Source organism: Puma concolor, chromosome A3 (assembly GCF_028749965.1).
Source record: "Puma concolor isolate L17-30 chromosome A3, mPumCon1.1.hap2, whole genome shotgun sequence".
Lineage (NCBI taxonomy): Eukaryota > Metazoa > Chordata > Mammalia > Carnivora > Felidae > Puma > Puma concolor.
The window spans coordinates 72,003,281-72,029,477 of record NC_141669.1 but is presented as its reverse complement, the minus strand read 5'-3'; the positions used below and the strand labels follow the sequence as shown (position 1 = coordinate 72,029,477).

The window sequence follows — 26,197 nt, the reverse complement described above, 5'->3', positions numbered from 1 at the left end:
TTAGCACAGTTATAGAATGAAGTCCACCAGTTTACAGCTTGCATTATTTAAATTAGAAGATAATGATGAAATTGATTTCAGCATGAAATACATAAATATCAGCATGATACACACACACACACACACACACACACACACACACACACACACACACATACCTATAAGTATAAATAGGTATAGATAAACATATAGTTCCATTATGTCTATAGAACAACTTTTGCAAAGGAACTATTTAACATTTCATATCATTAAATGAAATTTCTTAAACTAAAAAAAAAAAAAAGTGATCCTACCACCCCCTTTACTTTGTGGCCCCCTGTAACATCATTAACACAGATGACTGCAGTACTATTTAAAATATAGTGTTAAGTTTCTAATTTATTTTAAAAGTTTCACACACACAAAACACTGCATAAAATAAATTCCTACTTATGTTAATGATTATATAGGTGAGATTCTTTTACTAAAATATACTGATGTTTTCTTCAATTTTGTGACTATCACAATGATCACAAAAAGTTTATTGTGCCCACTTCCAAAACTCTGAAAACAAATTCTAAGTCCCAAAAGGATAAGCCTACATTATTTACACAAATTTCTAGTCTTAAAAATTGCCTTAAGAATCTTTTTCAGTAAACACAAAAAATGATTCTGTGAGATCATAATTAGGTTTTGGGGGGCTTGCTAAATAGTCAACAACAGCTACAAAAATAGCAACTTTCACAGTTAACTTGAAATATTTATCATCTACTCCCAAATGGATGAGTGACTTACTCTGTTCTCTTTCTCTCTGGATGCTTATTAGTGGGTAATGACACCAATTCCAAGCCCAACTTCGATAAGGTATCCCTACCTCCCTGAAGCCACCCAGCAATACAGGTGAGCGCCTCCACTGAAAATACCCAAGGACAACTGGAGGCCTAGCAAAAAAGATGACTGCACAAATTAGTGCTAAAACAAAAAGATTTGGGCTTTATCTGAATGCAATCATTTCACGTCTTATATTTCCTAAGAAATTGAATACAATTTCACTGCTGGCACCCATACGGCCAGATTTCAATTTTGGCCTGATTTTACTTGGGGGAAATTTTTGATAGAAGGGGTTGGGAAAGCTTTGTCTTTGACTTTAACTCTCTCTTCTTATATTCCTGTGACCTGTGTCTCCATCTCAACTTCCCATGCTATAGTCCTTCACCCCCTGCACTGCTCCATCACCCCCTACCTTAGCTCCAGGCATCCATTCCCCCTGGGTTGCCATGTTATTTTATTTAATGACTAAGAAATTTCACCTCATGACTAACCTAAGGGATTATAACACAACATATTATCAAGAAAACATAGCTTTTTAAACACTTTACATTGTCACAATAATTTAGGTGAAAGTTGCAGTACATGTAGATGACATTATTTCTCACCAAAAATGAAAAGTCACCTCTTAACAGCCCCAAGACAAAGAGTTTCCAGTTTTAAATTTGTGAAATCTTGGTTTTCCAAATATTTAAATCACAAGAGTATTAAGATTCATGGAAAGAAATAATTAAGTCCATTTGATTTTATGGGACTTAGAAAATCCCAGGTTCAAATTTCAGTAAGTACTAAAGGCATGTTATTCTTTCCATGTTTTACCACATCTGTAAAATGGGATTAATGAGATTATTTTTAAGAATAAGATGTGATTTGTATAAAGCACCTGGATAGTTTCTGGTAATAGATGGCTACTATTGTTTTTATAGACTACACAAAATTACAGACCTGTAGAAGTGAAAAGACTTTAGCTAGAATCTGGTCCAATTCCCAACTGATATAAGATGGGGTTGATAACCTTGATGCATTGGTCTCTTGAGATGTACAGAATTAGAAGACAATTGGAAAGTACCATAGCTCATTAAGAGTTGAAAAAAATGTCATAAAACTACTATTATTTGTATTATTTAATATTTAAAGGAAATAAAAAAAAAGTAAAGAGCATCATCACACATTATTGGCAAATACAGCAGACTTTCTTATTCTGATTTGTTTTGGTTGGGCTACACACAGAAATACTCTAATTACATTTAATCATTACATTTACTTTTTAAAATTTTTTTTTAATGTTTTTACTTTTTTTTGAGACAGAGAGAGACAGGACATGAGCGGGGGAGGGGCAGATAGAGAGGGAGGCACAGAATCCGAAGCAGGCTCCAGGCTCTGAGCTGTCAGCACAGAGCTGTCAGCTGTCGACACAGGGCTCGAACTCATGGACTATGAGATCATGACCTGAGCTGAAGTCGGATGCTCAACCGACTGAGCCACCCAGGCGCCCCTAATCATTACATTTACTTTTTAAAGTTAATAGATTTTAGATATATTCAATAAAGACCCACAGTAAAGTTTAAAGTATGAAATTGGAATGATAAATATTGTAAAAAAACAAAACCCAACACCTGTAATCCTTGGTTTCCTACTGCAAGGGCAAGAAATTGGTAACATAATATTTAGAAAAATGTCAAGCAAGAAAAGTCAGATTTTCAAAAAATTTCTGTGTGTAAAAAGAAAAAATAGAATTTGAAAAATAAAATCCCCTATGAATTATCAGACCCCAAAGAAAGGCATTGAACCCTACTATACATCTCTCTTCATCCATACAAATTCTGTTCTTATATAGCTTACTTAAGAGAGCCACTGAAGAATTGAAGGGCAGGAAGAGATATGATAAAAGCAATTTCAGGAAGATAAACATCTTGGCTATATACCAAATGGATTACAATAATGCGGGCCAAAGATGAATATAGATGGTTTACAGCTGATAACGAGAGGTCCAAATGTGATAAAGGCCTATATCACTAAAATAATGCCAGCAAGGATAGAAAATGAATGATGGAAACTGGGGAATCTTTGAAGTAATAATTAGCGGATGGACTGGTGCCTACCATTGGACCCAGTGACTGATCTGATGGGATTAACTAAAAGATTTTGATATGTGGGGGTAATAAGGTGAACTATGTTATTAATGACACAAGTTAGGAGTTTAGGAGAGTAGGGTGGCTTGGGAAGTTATAAGATAGTTAGAATGAGAATTCAGCTGCAATCAGAAATACACATCTTTGTAGAAATAAAACTCAATTGTGCCTACTCTACCTATTCACCCAGATTTTTTAATTAAAAGTTAACAGTTACACACCACTACCACCAGTTACCTCTGTTTTGTCCAGGTGGACAGTGTTCATTTCACCTTATCATCACAGACTCAGAAACTGTACTCAACTTCTCTTGAGAGCCCAGGGGAACTCAAACAGGAATCTGCAGAATGTTGCTATCTCTAAGGCCATCTTGACACTCCCAAAGAAAACATCCTTTTGTCACAATATAGACATGCCTCAGGAACCTACAAATTCTGGAAGAAGTGGTTCTGACCTTCCTTCCTTAATTACTCCCTCAGCTTTAATCATTAAGACAGTATGAAGTTATCATCAACACACCATCACAGGGAGAAAAACCATTTTTTGTGCTATATTGGGATCTTTAATCACTTCTATTCTTTGACTCATTCTCTCTCCAACCTAGAATAGGCTCCTCATCAATATGCATCCATTTGTCCCTTCTGGAACAGACTCGGACTTGTTTTAAGTACAAAACACATCTCTTTTCCAGCTCTCATCATCATATTTTGTGCTATGTAATCTTGTACTTCCTGTAAAATTCATGCTTCTCTGAGTTACCTTTCCTCTCTGGTTATTCCTCAAACTCCTGCAGAACAAAAAACTGTTTTGTTTGTTTGTTTGTTTGTTTGTTTGTTTGTTTGTTTTGCTTCCCTGTGTTCCCCACCAGCTTTGGCATACCATGGAACAACCATGAAGTGGGTCTTACTGAACGTTCATTGATGGATCAAAGGAGTATCCAAGACTGGGCCTCTATTAGGGCCTTAAAGTAAAATATGTGAAAGAAATGGCTAGGTCCAAGAATTGGTTCTGTTGTAAGCACTTTAAATAATTCAATCAATTTTATGATGCTTTCTTTCCATCCTACTTGCTTACCTTTTCTCAATGCTTTCTAATTCAGAATAAAAAATGAATACTCAAGAAAAATATCTTCAGGCAGAAAGTGAAAAATAAATTTGAACCAAAATTAAACATAATTTAAGATATGTGAAACTTGGCTAGACAAAAGACGAAATTAAGCACAAGATTTACTAGTGACTGAGAATGTACTGATATTTTAAAATACTTTTAGGGGAAAAAAAAGTAATGATTTTTAATCTGGTTAAAATTATTTCCTAAAGTTTGGTCTGAGACTTCTTTTAATTGATATCTTCAGTTTCCCCCATCTGAGCAGGAATAAACCCAACCACCTAATATAATGACCAACAGGTTGATTCTAGTTTCTCCAGTTAAGAGACAAGCAATAGTCTCAGTTCTACTTGGCAGCTTACACATAAAGTGAAAAATGTTTTTGATTGCCCAAGATAGGGTTGGCATGTGCCTATTAATATAGTAGTAACTATTAATATTGCTTCTTTTCTCTTGGAATTATGTGTGTTTGGTCTCCTAATTAAAGGGTGCCATCACAGGAAACAGAGAAAGGAGACTCTCCCCTGACAGTTAACACCCAGACAAAAGGTTGGGTAAACCCAAGGTGCTTGGTAAGAAGGAAAAGTCAATTCTTTTTCAGGGGACATCCTCTGTGCTAGGGCACATGGCTTGTTGACCCAAACATACACTGGATTCCAGCTTCCACTCATTTCCTCCAATGGGATATTGGTGCAGTCCATAGTCACCCAAACTGCATAACGAGAAGCAGTAGTCTGTCCATCAGCTAGCATGGTCTCCCTAATGCTCACTTACTAAAAGTCAGAGGACTCCCAAACACCCAGCCCAAATTCCAGTCTTTCATGAAGTCTTCTCTGATCACCCCACACCACTCCTTTCTCTAAATTTATACAGAACATATTTTCTGTGTCACTCATTGGACTTGAACCCAGTTCTTCATAGTGATGCCTCTTTAATATCTTGATTCAGAATGAGTTTGGTGGGGGGCAAAAGAGTGTAGGGCAATTACATCTCTTAAACCTTCTGGAAAGATTTATCTCCATGTATATGAACCCAAGTCTGATAGCCAAGACAGGGTAAATTTGTTCTCAGAAGGAATCAGACACTAAAATAGGGAGATTCGTACCTATTGCACTTATAGGATTGCAAAACTGAACTACTATGATTAGTGACAGTGGAGCTAATATGTATTGAGTACTTCCTACTTACCAGGGTTTTACCAATAACTAAGTATTTTGAAACTAATAACTAACTCATTGAAAATTCAAACAATCCTCTGAAGTAAGTACTATCATTAATACGTTTTACAGATTTGGAAACTGAAGTACAAAGAAGCTAAAGTATTTGGTGAAAGGTATCACATGTGTGAAGTGTTGTAACTAAGATTTGAATTCAAGCAGTCTGACTCCTGAACCTTCTCCCTTAAGGTCCACACTACTCCATCTTTAATCTTGTGTTAAGTATATAGCATATGTCTGAAGTTTGGTTATTTGATGTGTGATTGATATTTCCTATTGCAATTTAGTGTTTAAGAGGGGTACACAAATTGGGTTTGGCACTCACTGCTATACCTAAATAAACAATGACCAAAAAACAAAAGAAGAATGACAAGTAGCAGGGGAAGGCATCATTATGAGCATGATACCAATCCCAAGGGACCCTTACACAGCCCTCAGAGATCTGAACAAAATGAGCAATATGCATTGGTAACAGGACCTCAGCACAACAAAGGTTTAAATTATTTACTTACTTATTTATTTATTTATTTATTTATTTATTTATTTATTTATTTTATTTATTTATTTTGAGAGAGAGAGAAAGAGAGAGAGAGAGAGAGCAAGAGCAAGGGAGGGGAAGAAAGAGAGGAAAAGAGAGAGAATCTCTACTCAGCACAGAGCCCACTGTGGGGCACAAACCCATGAACCCTGAGATCATGACCTGAGCAAATCAAGAGTCAGACGGAGCCACCCAGGCACCTCACAACCAAGGTTGTTACCTCTTTACTTCAATCCTTGTGCAACACCAAAAAGAAACTTCTCTCTCTTTTTTTTTTTCTTAGAAGGAGTAAGAATAAATAGTGTAGGCAATGTTGCATAATACTTCAGAGTACTGGAGTGAGCTTTGGGATTTGTGACCTTGGCAAGTAACCTAATCTCTGTGTTTACTCATCTATCAGAAGGACATAGCATTAGCTGGCTTTTAAAGATTTATAATGGAAAAATGTATATAAAATAAATACCACAGGGGTGCTTGGGTAGCTCAGCCGGTTAAGCAACCAACTCTTGACTTCGGCTTAGGTCAGGATACCACAGTTCTTGGGATTGAGCCCTGCACTGGGCTCTGCGCTGACAGTGTGGAGCCTGCTTGGGATTCTCTCTCTCCCTCTCTCTCTCTCTCTGCCCTTCTCCTGCTCACGCATGAGTGTACACACAGACTCTCTTTCAGAATGAATGAATGAATGAATGAATAAATAAATAAATAAATAAATAAATAAATATTTAAAAAAAAAAAAAAAACAAAAAACTACCACAGTTCCCCATATAGATTGCCTGTCTAGCTCCCTCTTGCCAATATTAGAGCCTACAAAAGGCAGGAATTTATATGGGCCCTGTGAATGTTTGGGATTCCGGGGTGAAGTGTTACCTCTTTACCTCAACCCTTGTGCAACACCAATTTCCTTATTGAGTAAATCCTATGCATTTAACCTTCTATTCAAACTACACTTCCATAAAGTACAGGCCTCATCTAATTATCCCCAGACCTGTTTCCTTCTGTGACTGTGACCATCCTGCACCCTCATCCCACCCCCACTTTACAGCAAAGTCTGCATTTAAAAAAAGCCTTTTTGTTTGTTTCTCCACTAACCAGAAAATACACTCTCATCCAACTCCTCTGCCAAATTGAGCAATAAAAATAACAAATGAGAAAGTTGAAGACTCTACATGGACTTTTAAAATGCTCCAGCAAGGTGACCCTGAAAAATTATTATGGCATGCTATCAATTAGTTGACACTATCTAGAAAAATAAAGCTAGATGTTTCTCTATTCTGTCCAGTTTTATATCTCATAAATTCAGCTAAAATACTTCATTGGAAATGCATATGGTAATATCTGGACAGACTTATGTTAGGTATATTCTCTTTTGGACTCTCAATGGATATTTTAAATATTCAGGCCACCAGTATAGATAATATGCCCAAGATGAAAAATTACTTCAATAATACTTAACATGAGTGAAGTTAGTCTCAAATTTTCAGAAGAGGTAGGAATCTTAGCTGCTTTTTAATACAGTCAAATTCAAAAGGCTAAAAACAAAACAGACTTTAAAATGTTTAAGATGAAAGACTTTCTTTGACAAATATCCAACCCATAAGGCTAAATTTGACACAAAATATTCACCATCATAATTTAAATTTTAATATATGGCCTATTTAAAGGCTTCATACTTCAAAAGACTTTCACATTTATTATGTCATTCTGTCTTAATTAAGAACTAAAATATTAGATTACATTATACCTTTGGATTATTATAGAAACTAGGTTTAAAACTAAGCTTATGAAGGTAGTTGAAGAAGATATAAAGAAATGGAAAGACATCCCCTGCTCATGGATTGGAAGAATAAATATTGTCAAAATGTCAATACTACCCAAAGCTATCTACACATTCAATGCAATCCCAATCAAAATTGCACCAGCATTCTTCTCGAAACTAGAACAAGCAATCCTAAAATTCATATGGAACCACAAAAGGCCCCGAATAGCCAAAGGAATTTTGAAGAAGACCAAAGCAGGAGGCATCACAATCCCAGACTTTAGCCTCTACTACAAAGCTGTCATCATCAAGACAGCATGGTATTGGCACAAAAACAGACACATAGACCAATGGAATAGAATAGAAACCCCAGAACTAGACCCACAAACGTATGGCCAACTCATCTTTGACAAAGCAGGAAAGAACATCCAATGGAAAAAAGACAGTCTCTTTAACAAATGGTGCAGGGAGAACTGGACAGCAACATGCAGAAGGTTGAAACTAGACCACTTTCTCACACCATTCACAAAAATAAACTCAAAATGGATAAAGGACCTGAATGTGAGACAGGAAACCATCAAAACCCTAGAGGAGAAAGCAGGAAAAAACCTCTCTGACCTCAGCCGCAGCAATTTCTTACTCGACACATCCCCAAAGGCAAGGGAATTAAAAACAAAAATGAATTACTGGGACCTTATGAAGATAAAAAGCTTCTGCACAGCAAAGGAAACAACCAACAAAACTAAAAGGCAACCAACGGAATGGGAAAAGATATTTGCAAATGACCTATCGGACAAAGGGCTAGTATCCAAAATCTATAAAGAGCTCACCAAACTCCACACCCGAAAAACAAATAACCCAGTGAAGAAATGGGCAGAAAACATGAATAGACACTTCTCTAAAGAAGACATCCGGATGGCCAACAGGCACATGAAAAGATGCTCAACGTCGCTCCTTATCAGGGAAATACAAATCAAAACCACACTCAGATATCACCTCACGCCAGTCAGAGTGGCCAAAGTGAACAAATCAGGAGACTATAGATGCTGGAGAGGATGTGGAGAAATGGGAACCCTCTTGCACTGTTGGTGGGAATGCAAATTGGTGCAGCCGCTCTGGAAAGCAGTGTGGAGGTTCCTCAGAAAATTAAAAATAGACCTACCCTATGACCCAGCAATAGCACTGCTAGGAATTTACCCAAGGGATACAGGAGTACTGATGCATAGGGGCACTTGTACCCCAATGTTTATAGCAGCACTCTCAACAATAGCCAAATTGTGGAAAGAGCCTAAATGTCCATCAACTGATGAATGGATACAGAAATTGTGGTTTATATACACAATGGAATACCACGTGGCAATGAGAAAGAATGAAATATGGCCTTTTGTAGCAACGTGGATGGAACTGGAGAGTGTGATGCTACGTGAAATAAGCCATACAGAGAAAGACAGATATCATATGGTTTCACTCTTATGTGGATCTTGAGAAACTTAACAGAAACCCATGGGGAAGGGGAAGGAAAAAAAAAAAAGAGGTTAGAGTGGGAGAGAGCCAAAGCATAAGAGACTGTTAAAAACTGAGAACAAACTGAGGGTTGATGGGGGGTGGGAGGGAGGAGAGGGTGGGTGATGGGTATTGAGGAGGGCACCTTTTGGGATGATCACTGGGTGTTGTATGGAAACCAATTTGACAATAAATTTCATATATTGAAAAAAAAATAAAAAAAAAAAAAGAAACTAGGTTTATATTCCTCAGGAATAAATGTGCTTTTCTAATAACAATATAAACATGTTAATATATAATTTATCATAACAATTACATCTGACTTGCCAGTTCTACAAAGACATGAAATTTTATTGTTACAATCTTTTTTTTTCCTGGAATAATGCTATAGAGAATTGAGGAAAAGTTATTTTTGATGAAAATAATTTTTTTTTAATTTTTGTTAAAAATTACTAGTTTACAGAAAAATTGTAAAAATAGTAAGGAGAGCTTCACATATCTTTTACCCACCTTTCTTCACTGTTAACAAGTTAAACCACCATTGGGTAATTATCAAAACTAAGAAATTAACATTGGTATTATACTATTAAGTAATGTATAGACTTTATTACTAATTTTTAACTAATGTCCTTTTTCTGGTCCAGAATCCAACACAGATTCCCACATCACATTTGTCATGATTAGATTGAGGTTACGAATTTTTGTTGCGAATACTTTCTCAGTGCATTATATCATGAGGTACATAAATCAATATTTCTTAATAATGATGATGGTTAATTTGATTACTTGGTTAAGGTGTTCTACTGAATTTCTCTGTGAAAGGTTTTTACTTTCCCCTTGAAGGAGATACTTTTACACTACATAAATTACTAGTCTCTACTCCAACTTTTATGCACTAATTTTAGCATCTGTTGGTGAATCTTACCCTCAACAATTGTTACTTTGAAGTTGTAATGCTGAATTTCTATTTCCATAATCCTTCTACGTTTGCTAATTGAATTATTCTGTAAGAAAGAACTCTCCTTAGGGGCACCTATGTGGCTCAGTCAGCTGAGCATCTGACTCTTGATTTCAAGTCAGGTCATGATCCCAGGGTCATGGGATTGAGCCCCAAGTCAGGCTCAACACTGAGTGTGGCTCTCTCCCTCTGCCCCTCTCCCATGTTTGTGCTTGCTCACTTGCTCTCTCTCTCTCTCTCTCTAAAAAACAAACGAAACAAAAAGCAAAACTGTTCCTGCTCCCCTATATATCCATGTATCTACCTATCTGTCATCTGTCCATTCAGTTACTTATTAATACCAATATGTGCTCATGGATACTTATTTCACTATCTGGATTATAATCCAGTGCTATATCCATTTAATTTGCTGTTCAAATAACTCCAATTCTGGCATGTAGGAACTCCTTCAGATTGGTCCCCATATCCTTCTGTTATGCCTTTATATCAGGGGTCAAGAAATTATGGTGTACAGGTCAAATGTGTCCCTCTACCTATTTTTCTAAATAAAGATTTACTAGGACACAGCCACAGCCATTCATTTGCTTATTACTATTGCTGCTTTTAGCTACAATGGCAGAGCTGAGTAATTGTGACAGAGCTCATGAGACCTACAGAGATGAAAATATTTACTACCTGGCCTTTTACAGTAAAAGTTTGTTGATCTTTGCTCTGGATTTTTTTCAAAATTATGAACCTTAGATAGTGCTCAAATGGCATCTATTTGCCACATTTGCGGTAGTTCTTAATACAGAAATTGGAATGTACATTTTCCTACATTCACCTAACTTAACTGGTTATAACATTTTTGATGCTGAGAGTTTGTTTTTGGTGGAAAGGAAGGAATGGATTGTCAGTATTTTCCTGGAGTGAGTTAGTACATATGTAAGAAAATAAACCATACAGATTAAAAAAGTAATGAGATAAAAGTGAAAAATTATCTAGTAAGGGGATAAAAAGAGAGAAATTGTCCTCCTCCATGGGTTCTGAAGTTTCTTCTATACATGCAAAGGGCTTTATTAACTTGTCCTCATAATAATGATAACACTTTCCAAAGATGTCAGATTAATAGTCATTTTTATCTTGAACACATTGGACACTGTAATTTCGCCATCACACTTCACAATCCTCAGATAATTTACAAATAGATCTCTCCACATGAGAGCCTCAAATCATGCCTCTTGGTTTTGAGGCTGTTTAATATGCAATGCACTCATGCCAGAATTATATAAAGCATAATATCAGTGCTTGAAATACATTTATTAGAAGGATAACAACATTCTTATCATCATGTTGGAAGAACTAAGTTTTTCTAAAGTGGAAGTACAAAAGTTGGGCTTGTTCTATTAAAGAAAAAAGATTTTATATGAGTTAGAAGAGGCTAATCCAGAGGGCTACATCCATAGTTAGAAGGTTATAAAGGGCAGCTACATTTCACTGGAAGCATACTTTATTTGGATAGGAGGTTCCTCTGTATTCATTACACAGACTTTGTTTTGTTTTGTTTTGTTTTGTTTTCCTCTAAAATTGACATCCTCAAGATCACCCAGAGCACAGGTTCTGAATCCTAGGTAAATGGGCCATGGGATGTTGAGACACAACCCCAAAAAATCATATGCATAACTGTGTTTAAATGCAGATATATGTGTATTTTTCTAAAGATAAGATGTCCTACCTCATCATCATCTCATAGAGGAAGAAAAATTAAGAAAAACTGGTAAAGGGGCACCTGGGTTGCCCAGTTGGTTAAGCATCTGACTTTGGCTGATGTCACGATCTCACAGTTCACCGGTTTGAGCCCCACGTCAGGCTCTGTGCTGATAGCTCAGAGACTAGAACCTGCTTTGGATTCTATGTCTCCCTCTTTCTCTGCCCCTTCCCTGCTCATGCTCTGTATCTCTCTGTCTCTCAAAAATAAAAAAAAAAATAGAAAAATTGATATAGATTAATATCTAAAACTGAGGATAGTTACCTAATGTTTGTACTCATATGAAGTCTATATAGGGCTTCAACATCTGGATATGAGATTTTTATCTTTTTGCTAATTTGTGTCCTCTTGAAAAAACCGTGATTATTTACCATCAAGTGACATTTAATACCAATTTATTCCTGAGTTTACAACATAAGAAAAGTAGGTATGTGATAAGAAAAGGAAATACTACACAAAATATGAGTCTTGCTCACAGCTGGCATTCAAATGGTGACATTAAGAACTGAAAGGGAAAAACAGCTGGTAGAATTTTTTAAATTGTTTAATTATACACAAAAGTACTAGTTGTTATCTGTATTTATCACAGAAGCATTTAAATATACCTGGGCACTTTAATAAAAAGCCCTTGAGAAAATAAGGAGTAAGAGTGTTTGAGAAAAATTAAGAGAATGGTTCATTGAGTTGGGAACACGACTGATCTTCCATTGCACTCAAGTAATTATAAGCAGTGGGATATAAGATACTTTTGGATACTGACGAAGTTTATAAAAGCATTGTTAAAAAACTATAAATCTTGTCAAAATCAACCAAAACACTTGGAAAAGCTGTGAAGTTTCCTGAAAGCCTAAGATCCTTAAAAATGTAATATCTCTGGGGGCACCTGGGTGTCTCAGTTGGTTGAGCGTCCGACCTCGGCTCAGGTCATGATCTCACAGTCTGTGGGTTCAGGCCCCATGTCCGGCTCTGTGCTGACAGCTCAGAGCCTGGAGCCTGCTTCGGATTCTGTGTCTCTCTCTCTTCCCCTCCCCTGCTCATGCTCTGTCTCTCTCTGTCTCAAAAATAAATAAAAATATTAAAAAAATTTAAAAAAAGAAACTAGAATTAAAAAAAAAAGTAATATCTCTGACCTTCACACTTTAGCTATTATTTTAAACATTTTCTACCTCTGCTCCTAAAAACTAAATTGTGTATTTGTAGTAGCAACAAATTTTTTATGTAACATTAGTAATTCATTGTTTTGTAACCAGTGAATAGATTCATTGACCTGATTATCAATACCTTTGGGGAAAAGTCCTTGAACCCAGTTCTTCAGTTAATACTTTTGGCTATCCTTACTTAAAATTATGGTAATGCCATTTTGTGTTTAACATATTTTTCAGGAGTGGGATCAACATGTACCTTAATTACGATAAGAATTTAGAGTACTAAGATTGTACACTGAAAACAATAATGGGGAACAAAAAGATGAAGGGAAATCTTATGAAAATCATGAAGGGCTATTTATATTTATTTATATTATCTATGTTTGTTAGCCTGTGTAGTATAAGTGATTCCAAAGCCCACCAAGCTATCAGAGGAACTTTCTTTTTCTTTTGTCAAAAAATTAAAAATCCTAATGTGATTGACTTAGTAACTGTAAGAACTCTTTGACTTAAAAAAAAATACAGGTCGCTGAGAATATATATGAATGAGTGAGAAGTCTGAGAAGGTACCATTTCTTTCCATCTCCTTGGATACAATCTCTCTGTAGCTCACACTTTAGGCAGATGTATTTAATATACTGCTTAATAAAAAATTTATAATTTTTCCTCATTAAGAAAAGCCCCAAAGTCTCAAAAAAATGAACACCATTAAAGAAGATATTAATACTAGAAAAGACAGAATTTTAGTCACTAATTCTAACATAGCTACAGTGTTTGAAGTTTCATATATTTCATAGTGTGTAAGCTTTACTTTGGAAAATTTGAATTAGTAACAGTTAACTATATCACAGAAGCCAAAAATGTATATATTCATATAAATATTCATCCATGTACATATTTGCCTAAAAACCATGAGCAAAAGACAATGTTATTACATAGAAGTTGAATGAGGAAACTGGATTTATTCCAAAAATTATTCATTAAATAGCCTACTATGTGACAAATACCAGTTACCATGTCTTCTGTTGGACTGTACCAAAAATTAGTTTTTATTTAAAGAATGATTCAAATCTTCACTATGATTAATCAGTTTCCATAGAGAGTTATATTTTCACTGCCTTACTTTTGTAGGAGGGAAACAAAATTCCATCAAGCATTTCCCATATCTATACATTTAACCAAGACATGTGACAAATGTCAAATGTGAGATTTGACAAAAGTGAGATTAAGAAATAACCAGTGCCTCCTAATGAGTATTACTGACTCAAAAATTCAGTGATAAATAACTATGGTGTTGTTTGTTTGTTTTTTTCAGTGTGATAAAGATTTCAGAAATAGAATTTAGTGATTCATCACATACATATAATACCTAGTGCTTATCCCAACAAGTGTCCTTCCACCACCTACCTCCCCTCCAGCAACTCTGTTTGTTCTTTGTATTTAAGAGTCTCTTATGGTTTGCCTCCCTGTTTTTCTTATTTTTGCTTTCCTTTCCCCATGTTCATCAGTTTGGTTTCTTAAATTCCACATATGAGTGAAATATATTTGTCTTTCCTTGACTGACTTATTTCACTTAGCATAATACACTCTAGTTCCATCCACATTGTTGTAAATGACAAGATTTCATTCTTTTTGACTGCCAAGTAATATCCAGTGTGTATGTGTGTGTGTGTGTGTGTGTGTGTGTGTGTGTACACCACATCTTCTTTATCCATTTGTCAGACTATGGAATTTGGGCTCTTTTCATAATTTGTCTCTTGTTGATATTGCTGCTATAAACATTGGGGTGCATGTGCCCCTTGTAAATTTTTTTTTATGTTTATTTACTTTTGAGACAGAGAGAGACAGAGTGTGAGCAAGGAAGGAACAGAGAGACAGGAAGACACAGAATCAGAAGCAGGATCCAGGCTCCAAGCTGTCAGCACAGAGCCCAACATGGGGCTTGGCCGAAGTCATACACTTAACCTACTGAGCCACATCCAGGTGCCTTTTTTTAAACATTTATTTTTTAAAGTTTATGTATTTGCCCCTTCTAAAAAGCATTTTTGTATCCTTTGGGTAACTAACTATGGTTTTTCTAAGAAAATGTTTTTCTATGTGTTATTTTTTAGCACTCATAAGATAGGTTTGTATGTGTATGTGTCTGTGTTGGTCAGCAGAAGTAATGGACTCTGACATGGACTAACATGTACAACCATGACCGATCGTGTAGGTCATCTTAATATTTAGCTATGAAGAGTATGCCTTGCTATGTTGAAGGATTTATCTAATGATTTATCTTCATTCTGGTTTCTATCTTCCAGATAGTATAAAATAAGGTACACAAAGTTGGTAAACAAGAATTCCCAAGTATAATTTTCGCTCTGCCACTAACTGGCAAAGTGATTCTGATTAAATCCACCAACCTCTCAAGGATTCCATTTTATTGTTTGTAAAATGAAGGAGCTGAAATAGAAGGATCTGTGAAGTTCCTTCTCTTTTTTATGCTATGATCACAAATGCAGTAGATTTTCTCAATACATCATACATAGCAAAAATTTCATTAAAAGAAAATAAAAACACCAATATCATCAAACTAACCAACCTTTTAGCAACTAGGAAACTTTTAAATGATGGAATGACTCAAACAGATAGTCAATAATTACTGACAACTTAAACTAAGTATATAGAATTAACCTAAACTAAGTATATAGAATTCAAAGGGAAATCATCACGATGAATTTCCTGAGCTCTCAAATATTTTACCAACTTTCAAAGATTAAAACAAAATCAAGATTTAGAGATAATATCAATAAGATCTTTGAGCCAAAGTGATGGTAATGCAAAAAATATCTACACCATCTCTATGGAATCTTTTCTTGGGCCATCCTCTCTTCTAAACTTTCCTATTCTAAATAATCTGCTTTGTTATACCATCATAGAAAACCATGTTTTCTCTTCACTAGTAATTTTGAAGTTAACCTATTTTATTTGACATTGGTGGGTTTTCTGAATCCTTGTTTCCCTAAAAGACTAAACTCTTAGCAAGCAAGAAACATGTCTTTGACTTCTCTATTCATTCCTACCATAGATTTCCATCTCACTGTTTACTTGGGGCAGTCTGGTGACACACTGCAGCAAGAAAACGTTGAAAATTGCTGATGAGAGAAAGAGACAAACTAAAAAGTGGAAATGACTCTCCTTCTTTTCAGTCATTGACCAGATTTTCCATCGTATTCTGTTATTCTCTATTTTCTTACACTCTACTCTAGGCCTTCATCTTTTGACATCTGGACTGTTTAATAGCTTTCTAAATACTTTCTGTCTCTATCTTTTCTTGATAATCTCATTAAAATAAATTCATGCCACCCTCTAGGTAAAAATCAAGCCTTTCCATATCCAAATCAAGTTTCCTATTTTTTTCATAGTTTTACTAGCCTACTTACTTCAAAATGGCTTCTTCTTCCTTAAAACCTACCTTTTTTGTATTTATCCATCCAAAATTAGCCAAATGTTATATGATAAGTCTTATATTTTCTCAGATGGTATTTTTTTTCAACGTTTTTTATTTATTTTTGGGACAGAAAGAGACAGAGCATGAACGGAGGAGGGGCAGAGAGAGAGGGAGACACAGAATCGGAAACAGGCTCCAGGCTCCCAGCCATCAGCCCAGAGCCTGACGCGGGGCTCAAACTCACGGACCGCGAGATCGTGACCTGGCTGAAGTCGGACGCCCAACTGACTGCGCCACCCAGGCGCCCCTCAGATGGTATATTTTTAATCTCCAACATTTTTTATGTATCTCTGTGTCCAGATGGTAAACCTAGTATGTCCTTTTAATGTAGTGCATATCCTTTAAGTATTTGTTCATTTGATTTATTCATTTGACATGAATAAAATGAATATTCGGCCTTGTGCAAAGGACATTTTTTGGCATGCTGGTAGACAAATGAACTCAAACGTTTAATCTCAAGGGTAACTGTGATTTAACTGGAGCAATCTTTAGTCTGGGCAAAGAGTAAGATGATGTTAAATTCTGTGGATTAACATTATGAGAAAAGGAAATCTATTTTTGTTGCGAGAGAAATTTTGCTACATAATTGTAATTAGGAACAAATCAGATATCAATGATGCATTATATTCTAGAGCTTTAACTAATAAGCACTAATAAATGGTTTCTCAACTTTAAATGGCTTGCACAATATTATTCCTATACATTGCTCCATGTACAGAAAATAATGAAAAGTGGGTCTGTTATTCAGAAAATTCAATATTTATTCTAAAATATGAATTGTTGGGTTAAAAGAATATTTCAAACACTCCAAAAGGGCATAAAATCTACCTCTACTAATTAGTTTCTCTATGAAAGCCTTCCAGACAATTATAGGGTAATACCACTGGTCAATGCTTTAGGTGCTTTTCATTAAAAGTATAGTGTTGCTACCAGATGAATTGCTTCATATAAAAGCACTTACCACAAAGCCGTATAATGGAAGGTTAAGTGCTATACTTAATTACTAATTTCAATCCTTATTACCTATATTTTGCAGTGCAGGCACTTTAAAAGGAACCAAATATAGTCTGTTGGTTCCTGCTTCTCTGATTATAGGATTTGGTGGTAAAAGCATTAGTGCAGCTGTATTTCTAATGAAGAATAACAACATAAAAAAACTTTAAAATAAAAGTAGTGATACCACAAACCAATATAAAAGACATATACTAGACATTTCTAATGAACTCATACATAAAATCACTTTGTTCTAAAAACTTTAATCTAGATGACACACACTTCTAAATTTGTATTCAGCCTTCACAGCATTGTTGCAGATACAGCTCCAAAAGAAGAAAGTCTTTGAAATTTTCATGGCTTATTTCCTACCTCAATATCATGCTGAAATGCACACAGAACAGATGATTAATAAAATACTTGATAACAATGGTGACTCCCCTGAGTTCTTTACATATTCATCATGAACTTTTTACATGTATATATTGAAATTCCTCACAAGTGCTCTAATTTTCTTGAGGACAGATTCTGTGTTTTACTTTTGCTTGTATCTTCCATAATAACTGTGACTTTGCTCACTCTTGATTAATTAATATTATATCAAATACTTTTCACTGAAAGCGTAGAATAGAATCTTTGCATGTGCCTATTTTTTTCTAAATATAAAAGAGGTTGCATCTAAAATAACTATTTCTAAAGATTGTCCCTTAATTATCAGGATATTGTCAGTTTCTGATCTTTAAATATATTTTACAATGTTCCCTATACTGGGCATCCATTTAATTGGTAAATGAGACATTATATGTGTGTTAAACAAATTTTAGTCTAGAAAAATATACAACTATTTGCTGACTTAAGTGATGTACTGCCTTATTCTAGTATTAAATTGGACATTAGCTTGCCACAGGATCATGTCTTTTTTGAAATATACCTAGTACATAGTATCTAGTAAGTGCACAATTAAAAGACTGTCAATCAGATAAAATATATTAAAGAGGCATAGAAATTTTTGAAAATATAAAATATTTATCTCAATGCATTAATGCATTAGAAAACTAGGTTTTGGTTATCTATGCTTGAGAAATGCATATTGTATTTCTCATTTAGAGACACATTATGTATATTAATAAAATAAAGTCCAGATATAGATATTTTAAACTTAGTTTAAAACAGATTTTCTCCAACTAACTTGAGAGTGGGACTTCTCTCCCCTTGTAGGTCACCACTAGCATTCTCTAAAAAGGAGCTCTTAAAAAATAGCTCTATGTGATAAAAATGTGATAAAAGTAAAAAGTTACTAAAATGAAATAATTTTAACAAATTAACTGGTGAAACATTGCTGGGCTACTATAATAGTAACAGAATTTGTCAATTTACATATTCAGGTCTATTATTCACAGATGACAAAACCCCCAGAGACACAGCCTAGACCTTACCCTACTTTACACATTTCATGGTGTCCACTGCAATAACTTCCTCTCAGTAAACAGGTATTGATTAATCTGTATTTTGGAAAATTCACCAATTTACTCTCCATAATTCCACTAAAGGTGTACTTTTTATGAAAAATACCCTTCTACTAGGATTTCAGTAAATGCAGTATTAGCAGGGTCTATGTGACATATTTGAGTTACTTTCCTTCCAAGTCTTCCAATCCATTACAGATGGTAAAGGAAGGTGTACATTCTTGTAATTGTAGGGATAATTCCCAGGACGTCAATTCAGCAAATATTTATTGACTGCCTACTATTTGCCAGTATTATAATGAGCCCTGGACATATTATTAATGTGCTTGCTTCTGAATTTTGTCATAGAGCTGGGTTTTTTTTTTTATCACACTTAATTCAGCAAATATTTGCACAGCACCAGTTTTACAGAATAGGTTTGAAATGAGGCCTGAAGATGTAGAAATATATAAATCAGAAAAGTTCCAGGAGGGCACCACGGACATTTCATTACACATTTCCTAATTGTGAGTCAGTATTAAGAAAAACTGAGATCTTTATTAATAAGTTAGTTATTTCCTCATATTATTTCTTCCAAGAAACAAATGCTTACAACAGAGGCTTATATGCATTTTGGTAATCATTTTTATTGTGCAAAATGAAAATTTCTTTTTAAATATTTTCTTTATACACTACTATAAATCTGTTGTACAAGTCAGTTGTAGCTAAAAGGGGAGCAGAGAGAAATGAGGCTGATGTGTTTAGTAACCTCTTGTACTAAAATATAGTGATAATAATTGAAGTAAAATACAAGTATACTTTTAATTTGTATTTTACTTTAAAATAACATGATAGTTAAAGTTTATTTATTTTTGAAAAAGAGAAAGGGGGAGGGGCAGAGAGAGAGGGAGAAAGAGAGAATCCCAAGCAGACGGTCAGCACAGAGCCTGATGTGGGGTTTGAACTCACAAACTGTGAGATCATGAATTGAGCCAAAGTTGGATGTTTAACTGACTAAGCCACCCAGGCATCCCAAAATAACATGTTTTTTTTTAATTGGGAATATATGCAACCACAAGTAACACTAGTTTAAGTCTTTATTTCCTTTGTTTCAATAATGCAGATCTGATAAGCTGATTAACAATGAAAAAAGGTAATTTTTATTTTATCTATAATAGCTTGGCATTCATTTTATAGACAAGAAATGAATAATGCTAGTGTCACAGAATCCTTGTGAAACTCCCATATGGTTATATGGCAGTGAAAACAAACTTCATTTACTTACACGTACTTATAACGGGTGACTTATAGTACTATATATTGTTCCTTTACTGTTTCTCTATTTGTCTCATGGTCCTCTTGCACCTTTCATGAGTTTCAGCTCTGCACCATCAAAGGAACCACCTGGTCCTACTTTTTTTCAGAGAAAAATACGTAATATTCCCTCCCTCAGTTTTAAATATAACTTTGTTACTTTTGACAAAGCCTTTCCTTTGTTCAAATGCAAGGATCCAGTAAAAAGAGCTTTGACATGTTGTGCCTTTTATGTGTGCATTTTTCTGGTTTCACTGATGTCCTGAATTTTGCAAACGATAAAGTGTGCCTTCAAGTTCTCCTACAAAATGCCATTTGTACACTGTATCAAGAACAGTTTAGGACAGCATTACATTCACATGATTTTAAAGTCCAATAAATACTTGATGGTTTCTCAGAAAACCCACAATCTGGTGAAACGGACGCAAAATAGTGCTTTGTTTTCCAGTTTGTTTTTCATAAAATCTTCCCCCGATACACATTCACTGGCTTACCTGCAGGGTAGCGCTCGATCACTGGCCAGCTGTCCACCTGTAATGTGGCATTGCCACCACTCCTTGTAAAACGGACTACATGGTATTTCCCATCGTTAATGATTGCATTGGACTCCTCAATGGCGATGTCATCTGTCCCAACATTAAATTTAACTCCAATTTTTCCTTGGTGCTGGAAGGAAGGAGGGGACAAAAAAAAATTGTATGAAGTTATAGTGATTAGTCAGCATTTAATAAGAATTAAGTATAGGAACAAGACAAGAATATCCACTCTTGTCACTTTTGTTCAACATATTATTGAAACTCCTAGCCACAGCAATTAGGCAAAAAAAAAGGAATAAAAGGCTTCCAAATTGGAAAGTAAGAAGTAAAACTGGAACTATTTACTGATTATATAATATTATATATAGAACATCCTAAAAACTCCATAAAAATGGCTAGAACTAAAAAACAAATTCAGGGGCACCTGGGTGGCTCAGTTGGTTAAGCGTCTGACTTCAGCTCAGAGCCTGGAGCCTGCTTCAGATTCTGTGTCTCCATCTCTCTCTGTCCCTCTCCCACTTGTGCCCACAAAAATAAATAAATGTAAAATATAAAAATTAAAAAAAAACAAATTCAGTAAAGTTGCAGGATACAAAATCAATAGACAAAAATCTCTTGTGTTTCTTTTTTTTTTTTAACGTTTATTTATTTATTTTTGAGACAGAGAGAGACAAAGCATGAACAGGGGAGGGTCAGAGAGAGAGGGAGACACAGAATCTGAAACAGGCTCCAGGCTCTGTGTGGTCAGCACAGAGCCCGACGGGGGGCTTGAACTCACGGACCGCGAGATCATGACCTGAGCCGAAGTCGGCCACTTAACTGACTGAGCCACCCAGGCGCCCCTCTCTTGTGTTTCTTTACACTAATAATATACTATCAGAAAGAGAAATTAAGAAAACAATTCCATTTACAATTACATCAAAGAGAATAAAATGCATGGGAATAAATTTGAGCATGGAGGGAAAAAAGATCTGTATATTTGAAAACTATAAGACATTAATGACAAGAATTGAAGAAGACACAAATAAATGGAATGAAATTCTATGTTCACAGATCAGAAGAATTAATATCATTACCATGTCCTTACTACCCAAAGCATTCATTATACAGATTCAATGCAATCCCTATCCAAATTCCAATGGTATTTTTCACAGAAATAGAACAAAAAACCCTAAAATTTGAATGGAACCACAAAAGGCCTTGAATAGTGTAGCCAATCTTGAGGAAGAAAAACAAAGCTGGAGACATCATGCTCCCTGATTTCAAACTATATTAAAAAGCTACAGTAATTAAAACACTATGGTATTTGGCATTAAAACAGACACATAGATCAATGAAACAGAACAGAGAGCCCAGAAATTCACCCACACAACTATGTCCAATTAATTTACAACAAAGGAGCCAAGAATATACAATGGGGAAAGAACAGTCTCTTCAATAAATGGTACTGGGAAAACTAGTCAGCCCCTTGCAAAAGAATGAAACTGGACCACTATCTTATGCCATACACAAAAATTAACTTAAAATGTATCAAAAACTGGAATATAAGACCTGAAACCATAAAAAACCTAGATGACAACATAAGCAGTAAGCTCCTTGGTATAAGTCTTTTGTGATGATTATTTTAATCTGTCACCAAAAGAAAAACAACAAAAGCAAAAATAAATAAGTAGGACTACATGAAACTAAAAAACTTCTGGACAGCAAAGGGAACCATCAACAAAATGAAAAGGGAACCTGGGGGGAATAGTTAAGATGGCAGAGAAGTAGAAGAGCTCTGGGCTGTCCTTGTTCCTCAAACACAGCTGTATTGAGGTCAGATCACTTGGAACACCCAGGAAATTGATCTGTAGAGTGGCAGAAGGATCTCCACAGTTGGCAGGAGTTAGCATGGCAGGTGCAAGGTTTACTTCAACAAACAAATCAAAGTACATCTAGTTAAGGTCCAAACACATCCCACTACAAGCAAGGAGAACCTCTGCAGAGTACCGACGCAGTAGGAAAGAGCAGCCAACCCGCAACAGCAGAGTGCACACAACATACACCAGAAACACTTCCTGAAGAGCCAAGCCCTGGATAGTGTATGACCCCTTTTTAATATAGTAGTACTCTCAAGGGCAGAAAACCTGTCAAGCTTTTAAAACATGCAAAAGATAGAAATTTAGCCAAAATGACAAGACAGAGGCATTCTCCCCAAAAGAAAGGTCAAGAAGAAGTCACAGGCTGGGACTTGCTCAAAGAAAATATAAGCAATATATCTGAACAAGAATTTAGAACAAAAGCCATAAGACTACTAGCTTATGAAGACACCAGAGAAACCCTCGCTACAGAGATCAAAGACCTAAAAACCAGTCGGGCTGAAATTTAAAAAAAAATGGTATAACTGAGATACAAAGCTGAATAGATACAGTCACAATGAGGATTGTAGAAGCAGAGAAGACAATAGATGATATAGAAGATAAAATTATGGGAAGAAAATGAAGCAGCAAAGAAGAGGGAAAGGAAAGTATTAGAGCAAAAAGGAACTTAGCAATTCCATAAAAGTAAACAATACCCACATCATAGGAGTCCCAGAAGAACAGCAGGAAAAAGGGGCAGAAAGTTTATTTGAACAAAATGTAGCTGAGAATTTACCTAGTCTGAGGAAGGAAACAGGCATTCAAGTCCAAGATGCACAGAGAACTTCCCTCAAAATCAACAAATACAGGTCAACACCATGACACATCATAGTGAAACTTTCAAAATATAAAGATAAAGAGAGAATTCTGAAAGCAGCTAGGGACAAAAGGTCCTTAACCTACAAGGATAGACACATCAGGTTAGCAGCAGACCTGTCCACTGAAACTTGGTGGGCCAGAAGGGAGTGGCAGGAAGTACTCGATGTGCTAGAACATGACAGGGATGTCAACTCTCACCACTGTTGTTCAACATATCATTGGAAGTCCTAGCATCAGCAATGAGACAACAAAAAGAAATAAAAGGGATACAAATTGACAAGGAAGAAGTCAAAGTTTCTCTCTTCACAGATGATGTAACACTGTATGTGGAAAACCCAAAAGACTATCCCAAAACTGCTAGAACTGATACATAAATTCAGCAAAGTTTCAGGATATAAAATCAAAGTAACAGAACTGGTTGTATTTCTATATACCAATAATGAAACAGCAAAGAGGAATCAAGGAATGGATCCCATCTAAAATTGTACCAAAAACTGTAAGAGACCTGGGAATAAAACTAACCAAAGAGGTTAAAGATCTGTACATTGAAAACTACAGAGAGCTTATGAAAGAAAATGAAGAAGACACAAAAGAAATGGAAAAACATTCCATGGTCATAGGTTGGAAAAACAAATATTGTTAAAATGTTGATACTACCCAAAGCCATCTACACATTCAATTAATCCCTATCAAAAAATGCCAGTAGTCTTCACAGAACTAGAATTAACAATTCTAAAATTTGTATGAAACCAGAAAAAAAAAACCCGAATAGACAAAGCAACATTGAAAAAGAAAACCTAAGCTGGAGGCATGAAAATTCTGGACTTCCAGCTGTATTACAATGCTTTAATCATCAAGACAGTGTGGTACTGGCACAAACACAGACAAAAGACCAATAGAACAAGAAATAGAAAACCCAGAAATGGACCTACAAATGTATGGTCAACTAACCTTTGACAAAGCAGGAAAGAATATCTAATAGAAAAAGGACAGTCTCTTCAGCAAATGGTGTTGGGAAAAGTGGATAGCAACTTGCAAAAGAATGAATAAAACTGGACCAGTTTCTTATACCATACACAAAAGTAAATTCAAAATGGATGAAAGACCTAAATGTGAGAGAGGAAACCATCAAAATCCTAGAGGAGAAAGCAGGCTGCAATCTCGTTGACCTCAGGCACAGCGTCTTCTTCTGCAGGCAAAGGAATCAAAAACATAAATGAACTCTTAGGACCTCATCAAGATTAAAAGCTTCTGCACAGGAAAGGAAACAATCAACAACACTAAAAGGCAACCAATGGAATGGGAGAAGATATTTGCAAATGACATATCAGATAAAAGGTTAGTATCCAAAATCTATAAAGAACTTATCAAACTCAACATCCAAAAAACAAATAACCCAGTGAAGAAATGCAGAGAAAACATGAATGGACACTTTTCTAAAGAAGACATCCAGATGGCTAACAGACACATGAAAAGGTGCTTAACATCACTCATCATTAGAGAAATACAAATCAAAACCACAAAGAGATACCTCCTCACACCTGTCAGAATAGCTAAGTTTAACAACTCAGGCAACAACAGATGTTGGCAAGGATATGGAGAAAGAGGAACCCTTTTGCACAGTTGGTGGGAATGCACACTGGTGCAGCCCCTCTGGAAAACAGGATGGAGGTTCCTCAAAAAATTAAAAATAGAGCTACATATTACCCAGCAATTGCACTATGAGGCATTTATCCAAAAGATACAAAAATGTTGATTCAAAGGGGCACATGCACCCCAATGTTTACAGCAGTGCTATCAACAATAGCCAAATGTCCATCAACTGAAAACTGGATAAAGAAGATATGGTGTGTGTATACACACACACACACACACACACACACACACACACACACACACACTGGAATATTGGCGATCAAAAAGAATGAAATCTTGCCATTTGCAACAAAATAGATGGACCTCAAGGGCATTATGTTAAGTAAGTTAAATATTAAATAATTAAATAATATTATGTTAAGTAAAATAAGTCAGAGATGACGAATACTACATGATCTCTCTTATATGTGGAATCTAAAACAAACCACACACCAAGGTTACAGATACAGAGAATAGACTGGTGATTCCAAGAAGTAGGGGGTGAGGGATGTCAGAAATGGATGAATTTTTTTAATTTAGTTTAAATAAATTTTAAAAAATTAAAAAAAGAGATTCAGACATAAGTATACGTGTGTGTGTGTGTGTGTGTGTGTGTGTGTGTGTGTGTGTGTGTAAAATCACGTGTGTGTGTGTTTGTGTGCAATCACTTCCCTCAAAATATTCACAGTTCAATGAAGTTCATCTTGGGCTCTTTTTATCACTACATATATAGACGTAGGCCGTCTGAGATGCATTTCTCTTGTCATGTAGTTACCCTCAATCACCCTCCTAGTCTCTGTTCTAGGAAGCCACAAATTTAAACAAAACATTACATACAGTGTATTGTTCAAGAACATGCTTCAGACAATGGTTACTTTCCTCTAATTCTACTTCTGAAAAATTCATATATTAGAAGCAAGACTCTTGACATTTGGGTCAATCTGGAGCATCTCTTTCATGGATGATTGATATGCCAATAGAAACACTTTCTAGAGAACTGAACTGTTTTCCTCCCAGAGGATGCCCCAGAAAAGGTGCACAGCTGCCCGTGGGGAAGGACATCCTGTCGCGTTCTTTAATGTAGTTTCTTTACTCCACTCTCCGTTTCACACACACATAAACAAATGAGGCAAGAAATTCTCTCTTTCATTAAT

The 26,197-nt window shown here is 35.5% G+C and overlaps 1 protein-coding gene across 24 annotated transcripts in view; it reads right to left on the bottom strand.

The window, feature by feature from the left end:
• NRXN1 (neurexin 1) overlaps window positions 1–26,197 on the bottom strand; it is a 1,142,850-nt gene that overhangs the window by 151,799 nt on the left and 964,854 nt on the right. For all 24 annotated transcript variants that reach the window (XM_086701118.1, XM_086701120.1, XM_086701129.1 and 21 more), the window contains one exon: window positions 20,650–20,821. In XM_086701118.1, the coding sequence (XP_086557244.1) occupies window positions 20,650–20,821 (172 nt within the window). The remainder of the gene's footprint in view (window positions 1–20,649; window positions 20,822–26,197) is intronic.